Below are 11,510 nucleotides of genomic sequence, written 5' to 3'. Positions count from 1 at the left end.
GACCATAGTCACCAAGAAAACAATTGGTAACACACTACGCCGTGAAGGACTGAAATCCTGCAGCACCCGCAAGGTCCCCCTGCTCAAGAAAGCACATATACATGCCCGTCTGAAGTTTGCTAATGAACATCTGAATGATTCAGAGGACAACTGGGTGAAAGTGTTGTGGTCAGATGAGACCAAAATGGAGCTCTTTGGCATCAACTCAACTTGCCGTGTTTGGATGAGGAGGAATGCTGCCTATGACCCCAAGAACACCATCCCCACCGTCAAACATGGAGGTGGAAACATTATGCTTTGGGGGTGTTTTTCTGCTAAGGGGACAGGACAACTTCACCGCATCAAAGGGACGATGGACGGGGCCATGTACCGTCAAATCTTGGGTGAGAACCTCCTTCCCTCAGCCAGGGCATTGAAAATGGGTCGTGGATGGGTATTCCAGCATGACAATGACCCAAAACACACGGCCAAGGCAACAAAGGAGTGGCTCAAGAAGAAGCACATTAAGGTCCTGGAGTGGCCTAGCCAGTCTCCAGACCTTAATCCCATAGAAAATCAGTGGAGGGAGCTGAAGGTTCGAGTTGCCAAACGTCAGCCTCGAAACCTTATTGACTTGGAGAAGATCTGCAAAGAGGAGTGGGACAAAATCCCTCCTGAGATGTGTGCAAACCTGGTGGCCAACTACAAGAAACGTCTGACCTCTGTGATTGCCAACAAGGGTTTTGCCACCAAGTACTAAGTCATGTTTTGCAGAGGGGTCAAATACTTATTTCCCTCATTAAAATGCAAATCATTTTATAACATTTTTGACATGCGTTTTTCTGGATTTTTTGTTGTTGTTATTCTGTCTCTCACTGTTCAAATAAACCTACCATTAAAATTATAGACTGATCATTTCTTTGTCAGTGGGCAAATGTACAAAATCAGCAGGGGATCAAATACTCTTTCCCCCTCACGGTACTTCAACACCACCTATCGATTGATCATGCATTTAACGCAGCCGATTCACCAGTCATTAGCCGAATACGTCACTCAGGATATTCCTGTGAAATGTTATATATAGAATGGGAAAAATAGACTATACATCTGTACAAAGACCTCAACTGGGGTAGGTCTGGAGTTGTGCACCCATAAATTGCTGCTATACACTGTAGCCCTGGAGGACAGGATATATAACCAGGCTAGACAATGAGGAAAGGTTAGAGGTTCACAGCAGATTTATGACAGCAGTGAAACAAATAGATGCTGTAAGTCCATAAAGACTGGGGTTGTGTACCCCATATCTGATAGCATAGTGTTCCTACTTCCCATGCTTTTTGGTGGTAGAACAGAGGGAGCTGCATCAGAGGACTCATGGGCCCTAACACGGAGCTGCATCAGGGAGCTCATAGTCCCTCACACAGAGCTGCATCGGGGAGCTCATGATCCCTTCCACGGAGCTGCATCAGGGGGCCTATGGTCTCATACGTTCATGACTGGTGTGAGCTGTAGCAGAGAGCTCTGTGGTCGCATGGCTGAGCTCTTGGAGTGCAGTTTCTCCAGGTTCTCTAGGAAACCTCGCCTATTTAGACCCTCCAGAATCCCTGTGTTGTTAGTTGCCAGACTAACATGGGTCCTGTAGGGAGAAACAGAAGAACAGGGTGTAAATGCATAGTATAACTTATTAGAAAATGGACACTTGTGTGCATATGAACACAAACTGGTCCTGTGGGGACCGGGGAGATTAACCATATCAGTTGGATAGAAATACAATATGTAATACACCGTTAGTCACACACACTAACTATACTGTGAAATCCAGGTGAAAACAACTCTGCTCTTCACCACAAAAGGGGAAAAGCCAAGTCCTTATAAAGTTAATGGAAAAACTTTTGACCTTTTCCCCTTTCTTTGTTTTAAACATGAGGGTGTACCCATTCCAAAGTAATTACATTAATCACTTTAATCATTCCCCTCTGTCTAAATACTGCCTGGTGTAATTGGCTATGGGGTGTTTGTTCAGCTTCATCTCCATTTACATGAAAAGGGAAGAGAGAGAAGGCACACCACCGACCATGGCCATGGGTGATCTAACTACTCCTAGCCTTAGCTTATTTTCTGCATGTCCACATTCCTCCACCCTCCCTGGGCCAGCACTATAGGCTCTATAGCCTCTACCTCAGCCAAAGAGAGAGGCTAGGGTTACAGCTGGAGATAGGGGTCGAGGCCGCAGGCGAGAAGACAAATAAACAGGGGATTTAAGGGCCAAGTGCCTCTGTTATGTTTTCTGGTTGACTGGGACCTCACACAGGAGAGGATGTGAGGAGGATAGGTACTGCTGCCTAGAGGAGTTCCACTGAGATAGCACTACAAATGAAGGCCATTCCTGGGGCATAGTCCTTTGTCTTTTGTAAAATAGACTAATACTGATGAATATCATGGTCATTTAATAATATCTAGCTGGTGCCAAATTGTCACAATCACTCCACAAAATATAATGAGACCTTTTGTGAAAAGTGGTATAACTACAATCCATAAAAAAAATGTGACGATGATCATCAACATTTTAATTCAAAGAAAGAAACTCACCGTGGCGAGTCTATCCCGCTGTCTCCTGTGTTGCTCTGACTCTCCCCCGCCTCCCCCATTATCTCTCCCCGTCCAGCTCCACTGGGCATGCCCAGACTGGCACTTGAGGTCTGAGGGCCTCCTCTCTCCCCTAGGGTCTCAAAGCCGCCCTTTTCCTCCTCCTCCTCTACTCCACACCCCCAGTTAGATGACTCCCTGTCCCCCTCGTCTGCTGATTTATGGAGGGTCTCAGCATCCGAGTCCACCTCGCTGGTCTGGCAGTAGTCAAAGATGCTGCTGTCTGCTGCCTCAGGTGGCTCTAAACCCTCTAGAGCTTCCAGGGAGAGGCTGGCATCCTGTCTTTGCTCCCCCGGGATTGGAGCTCTTCGCCTGGGGATGGGATCACTGTGGGTTCCTGGGGACGTGTGGCTGCGGTGGTTAAGGGTAGAGCCGCTCACCCTGACCCACCTCTCCTCTTCCTGTCTTTGGGGGCTGTGGGGGGACAGAGGGGGGTTTTGGTGGATAGTGGAAGAGTGTTCCTCCGGAAAAGTGCTGTTCCAGTCTCCTTGGAGGGAATGGGGGTTGGGACAGTGGGGTTGGGGCTCGTGGTAAGGGGAGTGAGGTTGGTTGTGGTAGTGGGTGATAGTGTCTTGGTATATGGTCTTAGGATCATGATAGAGGGATTGAGAGTCACGATAATGAGACAGGCGTGTTTGATAGACCCCTCTGTGGTCAATGACTCCGTCCTCACTCAGATACAGAGAACTACAGGCATCCTCATCTTCTTCCTCTGCTCTCTGGTAAAACCTGTGATCATCTTCTATAAACTCATCACTCTCTATCATAAAGCCATTACTCTCCACTGCTAACCCATCATTGGCCCTTTGCCCATACCCTGGACTCCTGTGGGCTCTACTGCCACCACTGCTGTGTACCAGCCCATGTTGTTTGGGGGTGGTACTGCAGGCCTGTTGGTGTGAGGAGAGCAGGTCAGGCCTGTGGGTTAGGTCTCCCTGTGTGTCTGTGTGTTTGAAGGAGTGCCTGCGATGCACAGCAGGCTTTGGCCAAGGCATGGCCTGGTCGTACGGGTGGGCAGAGACTGAGTCATAGGGGTGGGTACTAGGGAGGTTGGCATCAGAGTCCAGGGTTTGGCTTGTTACTCCTGGGTGTCTATGGTCTGTTGTACTGCCATATTCTACTTGCTGTGTCGTCCTATGCTTTCCCTCCTTCTCCTGCCCTCCCTCCCTGCTCTTCCTCCCTCTGTTCTTTCCCTCCCTCTGATATCTAACCTTGTCGTCTATCCTTAGTGTGCTGCTCTGTGGGTAAGCCGAGCTGTAGTCCAACGGTAATTCACTGGGTGGTTTGGTGTCAGAGAGGGGCAGGAGGAGGGGTTCGGTGGTGAACCCCCTCTCGTGGAGACGGTCACATGACCTGTCCTCGGCTGTGTGAGACTTCCCAGCATACTGTGTGTCAGCAGCGGTTGCTTTTGCTTTGTGCGGGTCCCAGGATTTAGAGCGGTGTCCCGCTAGTTCTCTCCTCCCTCCTCCTGAAGTCTTTCCCTCTTTCCCCTCCTTCGCTTCCTTTCCCTCTCTCCTCCTCTGTTCTTTGTGGGTCATGGTAGGTGCCACAGTCTGGGTTGTGGCTGTATCTTTCCCAGGTGGTTGACTATCAAAGGGGTTGTCAATGCGTTTCTTATAGAGGCTTTTCCCCTCCACCGCTCCTGGCTCCTCTCTGTGGTCTGGTTCATCAATAGGGACCTTTGGTCTGAGGCAAGAGGGGAACAGGTCATCCCTGTCTGGGTCCCCATCCACACACACTGGGGCCTTAGTCCTCAGCCTGTCTCTCCGTTTCTCCCTGGAGGAATGAGCCCTTCTCTTACTGCGAGAGGCCTTGGAGGTAGATCTCCTGCCCCCAGCCCCTGCTCCTAGTCCGGCCCGGGAGGAGTGGTGGTGTCTGGGCTTGGAGCAGTTTAGGATCTCAGTGGACATGCCCTTGTCCACACCCTTGTCCCCTCCGTCAACCCTGTCCCCCTTGTGCAACCCTCTGTCCCTTTCCACCCCTCTTTCCCCTCGTCTGTCCGTTTCCATCCCTCTCTCCCCTCCTCTCTCCTCCAGTTTCTTCATTAGTACAGTGTGGCGTGTCAGGTTGTCCACAGTGAGCTCAGGGTTGATGCGTCTGATGATAGCGTGCTCCAGGTCTCTGGGCAGATTGTTCAGATCCTCCTCGTCCCTCACTGGCCACTCCTCCGGAGGGAACTGACCTGAGAACAAGGCATATTCTTTCTTCACTTTCTCCTTCTTCCCTCCGTTCCTCCTGAAGAGGCTGAGGCCAAACCTCCTCCCTGGTTTCTCCTTTCCATCTTTGTCTCTGTCCTTACGGCTAGTGGCAGTGGTGGTAGCCGTAGTGGTCTTGCTGACCTCACTAATCTGGTAGTCTGCGGCCGTTGAGGTCGACTGGTGCTGGACTTGAGGCTTGTGGTCTCTAGGCCACTTCAGGCTCTTCCCTGTGCACTCGCTAATAGAAACAGAAACCGAGTGCTGGTCTGGGACGGATGGAGGAACCATGGCAGCTATAGTGGCCGTAGTAGCAGCACTGGTCACGTTCTGTGCAGGAGCAAAGCAGCTGCAGGACTTGCAGTGGGTCACCAGAGGGGATTGTGGGTGGCTTTCCAGAGTGTCATTACTGAGCAGGTAGGTGATGGGGGGAGGGGATGGCAGCTCGTTGTCTCCAGACCCTGAGGTCCACCAGCTCTTCTCTCTCACCAGGCTGTTGGTGATGAAGTAGGTCTGAGGAGTGACAATGAAGTAGCCCTCTCCTGTGTGGTAGATCTTCCTCTCTTTGATCAACGAGCCCAGAGCGTTGTACAGGATATCTTGAGTAGGGATGGTCATCCCTGGCAGGGAGTGAGAGAGAGAGAGAGAGAAGTTCAGCCATATTAGTTAATACAGTTTATCTCCTTTAAATCCCTGAAAAGTTACTGTATATCTGCAGATGGACTAATCTACAGCCAGGCTGAAAACTGCCAGTTAAGACTAAGCATTAGACTTAATACATTAAATATCATTCTCCCCTTTTTCCCCCAACTACAATTCCCCTTTTTCAGGACCACCTGTGGTTGAATGTTTTATGTTTTAACTGTTTTTTATTTTTATTTTACCTTTATTTTAACTAGGCAAGTCAGTTAAGAACAAATTCTTATTTACAATGACGGCCTACCAGGGAACAGTGGGTTAACTGCCTTGTTCAGGGCAGAACGACAGATGTTTTGCCTTGTCAGCTCGGGATTCGATCCAGCAACCTTTTGGGTAGTGGCCCAACGCTCTAACCACTAGGCTGCCTGTATGTAAGGACATGCCCTGAAGCTCTCCCCATACATCTGTATATGTTACCTTGGTGAGCCTTGGTCATGTGACTGATGAGGGCATCCTGGTTGACGGTGATGTTGGAGGAGTTCATGTCAGAGATGACACAGCATAGGACCTCGGCTAGAGGGATGAACTGAGACTGGGGCACTGGAGACATCTGCACTGGGGACAGGTCACCTGGAAACACACACACACACACACACACACACACACACACACACACACACACACACACACACACACGTAGTTAGACTGGTGTAACACACACACACACACACCTAGTTAGACTGGTGTAACACACACACATAGTTAGACTGGTGTAACACATACACACACACACACGTAGTTAGACTAGTGTAACACACACACCTGAGTTAGACAGAACATCAGCAACACACACACACACACACACACACACACACACACACACACACACACACACACACACACACACACACACACACACACACACACACACACACCTGGTTAGACTGGTGAAACACACAAACATCTGTGTGATACCCACATCTGTTGATGTTGAGTTTTCATGTAGTAGCAATGTTATGACCACTGTTGGTCTTCAACAAGTCTGTTTTTGCCAGTCAAAATAACTTAATTCTGTCATGGTTGCAACTTTTACTTTGTGGTCTAGATCCTTTTGCCAGTAAAAATAATCCTGTCACGCCCAAGATGAGATTTTTGAATGCGGGTGGTCCAGTGAGTAATGTAGACCAGGCCTGACTTCCATTGGAATTCCATTAATACTGGGATGGATTGCGGTATTCCATATATGCTGGGAGCGACCACGGAATGTCATTACTCCCACAGAAGTGACCACAAGTTCTGCCTGCCAGGCTATCACATATCACCTCTATATCATACTGTGTCTTCAGCTGCTATAACCCGGCCACACACTTTTGGGAATTTTCTTGTGATCCAAGAAAAATAGCTAAACTAAATGTATGTTTAAAAGAGAGGGAGGGACGGAGGGAGAAAGAGACAGCATTTTACAGGCACTTCAAACCGTACAAAGCTCAGACTGTACCTAAAATGTCTGTCTGTCTCTCTCTCTCTCTCTCGCACGCACAAGTGAACACCAGTGGAGGCTGCTGAGGGGAGGACGGCTCATAATAATGGATGGAACGGAGGAAATGGAATGGCATGAAACACATGGAAGCCATGTGTTTGATGTATTTGATACCATTCCACTAATTCCACTCCAGCCATTACCAAGAGCCCGTTCTCCCCAATTAAACTGTCACCAACCTCCCGTGGTGTGCACACTACACACACACATCAAACCCACCCAACCAACCCGAGGGCTGACTGACAGCGTTCCAATGACATGATTCTAAGATCTGGAAGCCATCTCAGAGAGAAACCACAGGCCTTTGAAATCATAAAACAAACTCATTTCAAAACATAGCAGACATTTTAACATTTTAAGACTGATTCATCTCAGGACCAAAGACAAGAAACTGCAGTGGAGTTCCTCACATACAGTAAAACAGTCAATTACCCACCACACCAGCCTAAACTAGAGGGACTGAACTCCCTCAGGACTACAGGTTTTTTATAGTATTGCTTCAGTGTCTGTTTCTTTACTAACTGAAGATGCACAAACAAGGGGAGGAGAGACCGTGATGGTACGTGGGGGGGACAGAGCGAGGGGGAGAGAGAGAAGCGACAGGGAAACAGATGTGGAGAGAGAGAGGGGGAGATAACAAAACCATAAAGATCTCATCCCCCCCCTTAAAGGGATAGTTTCAAGTTTTAATGTCTCATAGGAAATACACAATAACGTAAGTAAGTAAGCATACTACTGTGATGGATATTTTACACTTGTGCTTTTCTAATTACTCATTTCTGTGTTCTATTCATGTGCTGTTCTAATAACCAATTTCTGTGTTCATGCAAGTGACTGATTGAACGAATCCTCACTTATCAGTATCTGCAATTTGGCAGTACGCCCAGACCTTGTTTTGAGAACGAAAGATCTCAGTTTCAAGGTCTCAGCTTAGAGAGAAGAAGCCTAGTGAGGTATTGGTTGGTCACATGAATGAAGCAAACGTTAATTAATTATGAATGATGAATAAGCTAAATCCTGCAAATATAACTTGTCTCTATATAAGAGAACTAACGGGACTACCCAGGTGGAGCTCCTGATTGACATGTGTACTTGGTGCATTGAGTTGGTTGGAACCTCTCCAGCGCGCTGGATAATAAAGGATGATTCATTCAAGATTGACTTCGAGTGTCCCTGGTGGTAATTTCCACGACATTTGTAAAACTTTCCACAACACTACATACAGGAAATATTTAAAAAGTCAGTTCCAATACAAATATTTACATGTGCAGGGATACTGGAGTGATGGAGGTAGATGTGTATAGGGCTAAGGGGACGAGGCAACAGGATATACGTTTAACAGAATAGCGGCAGCTTGCATGTGAGTGGGTGTGCGTGTGTGTAGGGTCAGTATAAATGTACAGTACCAGTCAAAGGTTTGGACACACTTACTCCTTCAAGGGTCTTTCTTTATTATGACTATTTTGTACTCTGTAGAATAATAGTGAATACATCACAACTATGAAATAACACATATGGAATCATGAAGTAACCAAAAGTGTTAAACAAATCAAATATATTTTATGTTTGAGGTTCTTCAAAGTAGCCACCTTTTGCCTTGATGACAGCTTTGTACACTCTTGGCATTGTCTCAACCAACTTCACCTGGAATGTTTTTCCAACAGTTTTGAAGGAGTTCCCAAATATGCTGAGCACGTGTTGGCTGCTTTTCCTTCACTCTGAAGTCCAACTCATCCCAAACCATCTCAATTGGGTTGAAGTTGGGTGATTGTGGAGGCCAGGTCATCTGATGCAACACTCCATCACTTTCCTTCTTGGTCAAATAGCCCTTACACAGCCTGGAGGTGTGTTTTGGGTCATTGTCCTGTTGAAAAACAAATGATAGTCCCACTAAGCACAAACCAGATGGGATGGTGTATCTCTGCAGAATGCTGTGGTAGCCATGCTGGTTAAGTGTGCCTTGAATTCTAAATAAATCAAGGATGGTGTCACCAGCAAAGCACCCCCACACCATCACACCTCCTCTTCCGTGATTCATGCGTTCACCTACTCCGTGTCTCAAAGACACAGTGGTGGAACCAAAAATCTCAAATTTGGACTCATCATACCAAAGGACAGATCTCCACCGGTCTAATGTCCATTGCTCGTGTTTCTTGGCCCAAGTAAGTATCTTCTTCTTATTGGTGTCCTTTAGTAGTGGTTTCTTTGCAGAAATTTGACCATGAAGGCCTGATATATGAACATCTAGAACATCTAGACGTTCCGCTAGCGGAACACCTGCTCCAATATCCAATGATGGGCGTGGCGCGAAATACAAACTCCTCTAAAATCCGAAAACTTCCATTTTTCAAACATATGACTATTTCACAGCATTTTAAAGACAAGACTCTCGTTAATCTAACCACACTGTCCGATTTCAAAAAGGCTTTACAGCGAAAGCAAAACATTACATTATGTCAGCAGAGTACCCAGCCAGAAATAATCAGACACCCATTTTTCAAGCTAGCATATAATGTCACAAAAAACAAAACCACAGCTAAATGCAGCACTAACCTTTGATGATCTTCATCAGATGACAACCCTAGGACATTATGTTATACAATGCATGCATGTTTTGTTCAATCAAGTTCATATTTATATCAAAAAACAGCTTTTTTACATTAGCATGTGACGTTCAGAACTAGCATACCCCCCGCAAACATCCGGTGAATTTACTAAATTACTCACGATAAACGTTCACAAAAAACATAACAATTATTTTAAGAATTATAGATACAGAACTCCTCTATGCACTCGATATGTCCGATTTTAAAATAGCTTTTCGGTGAAAGCACATTTTGCAATATTCTCAGTAGATAGCCCAGCCATCACGGCTAGCTATTTAGACACCAACCAAGTTTAGCCCTGACCAAACTCCGATTTACTATTACAAAAGTTTGATTACCTTTGTTGTCTTCGTCAGAATGCACTCCCAGGACTGCTACTTCAATAACAAATGTTGGTTTGGTCCAAAATAATCCATCGTTATATCCAAATAGCGGCGTTTTGTTCGTGCGTTCTAGACACTATCCGAAGTGTAAATAAGGGTTACGAGCATGGCGCAATTCGTGACAAAAGATTTCTAAATATTCCATTACCGTACTTCGAAGCATGTCAACCGCTGTTTAAAATCCATTTTTATGCCATTTTTCTCGTAAAAAAGCGATAATATTCCGACCGGGAATCTGCATTTAGGTAAACAGAGGAAAGAAAACAAAGCATTCGGTCGACGCGGGCACGAGCCTGAGTCTCACAGTACTGTAACCAGCCACTACCCAAACGCGCTACTTTGTTTCAACCAGAGCCTGCAAAGCCACGATTCAGCTTTTTGCCGCCTTCTGAGAGACCATGTGAGCCGTAGGAAGTGTCACGTAACAGCAGAGATCCTTTGTAATGGATAGAGATGGCAAAGAAGGCAAAGAAATGGTCAGACAGGGTACACCCTGTACAGAATCTTCTCAGGTTTTGGCCTGCCAAATGAGTTCTGTTATACTCACAGACACCATTCAAACAGTTTTAGAAACTTTGGAGTGTTTTCTATCCAAAGCTAATAATTATATGCATATTCTAGTTTCTGGGCAGGAGTATAAATCGGGTACGTTTTTTATCCGGCTGTGAAAATACTGCCCCCTATCCATAACAGGTTAACACAGTCTCCTCTAAACAATTGATGTTGAGATGTGTCTGTTACTTGAACTCTGTGAAGCATTTATTTGGGCTGTAATTTCTGAGGCTGGCAATTCCAATTAACTTATCCTCTGCAGCAGAGGTAACTCGGGTCTTCCTTTCCTGTGGCGGTTCTCATGAGAGCCAGTTTCATCACAGCGTTTGATGGTTTTTGCAACTGAACTTGAAGAAACTTTCAAAGTTCTTGAAATTTTCTGGACTGACTGACCTTCATGTTTTAAAGTAGTGAAGGACTCATTTCTCTTTGCTTATTTGAGCTGTTCTTGCCATAATATGGACTTGGTCTTTTACCAAATAGAGCTATCTTCTGTATATCACCCCTACCTTGTCACAACACAACTGATTGGCTCAAACGCATTAAGGAAAGAAATTCCACAAATTAACTTTTAACAAGGCACACCTGTTAATTGAAATGCATTCCAGGTGACTACCTCATGAAGCTGGTTGAGAGAATGCCAAGAGTGTGCAAAGCTGTCATCAAGGCAAAGGGTGGCTACTTCGAGGAATCTCAAATATAAAATATATTTTGTTTAACACTTTTTTGGTTACTACATGATTCCATATGTGTTATTTCATAGTTTTGATGTCTTCACTAGTATTCTACAATGTAGAAAATAGTAAAAATAAAGAAAAACCTTGGAATGAGTAGGTGTCCAAACTTTTGACTGGTACTGTATATGCATATTATGTGTGAGTGAGCAAATGATGGAGTGAGTGTTTGAGTGTGTAGGGCTCTGAGTGTGCATAGAGACAGTACAAATATTGTAACTATTTTGTTAGCTTGT

General features: G+C 45.8%; 1 protein-coding gene across 1 annotated transcript in view; it reads right to left on the bottom strand.

Moving 5' to 3' along the window:
* Positions 1 to 862: 862 nt before the first annotated feature.
* The window catches only part of stox1 (storkhead box 1), a 43,443-nt gene continuing 32,795 nt past the window's right edge, over positions 863 to 11,510 (bottom strand). The window contains exons 2-4 of the mRNA XM_014215040.2: positions 5,937 to 6,089; positions 2,569 to 5,440; positions 863 to 1,615 (exon numbers count right to left, since the gene is read on the bottom strand). Of these exons, the coding sequence (XP_014070515.1) occupies positions 1,462 to 1,615; positions 2,569 to 5,440; positions 5,937 to 6,089 (3,179 nt within the window). The 3' untranslated portion in view covers positions 863 to 1,461. The remainder of the gene's footprint in view (positions 1,616 to 2,568; positions 5,441 to 5,936; positions 6,090 to 11,510) is intronic.

Source organism: Salmo salar, chromosome ssa01, assembly GCF_905237065.1.
Source record: "Salmo salar chromosome ssa01, Ssal_v3.1, whole genome shotgun sequence".
Lineage (NCBI taxonomy): Eukaryota > Metazoa > Chordata > Actinopteri > Salmoniformes > Salmonidae > Salmo > Salmo salar.
This window is presented reverse-complemented; position numbering and strand designations above follow the sequence as displayed.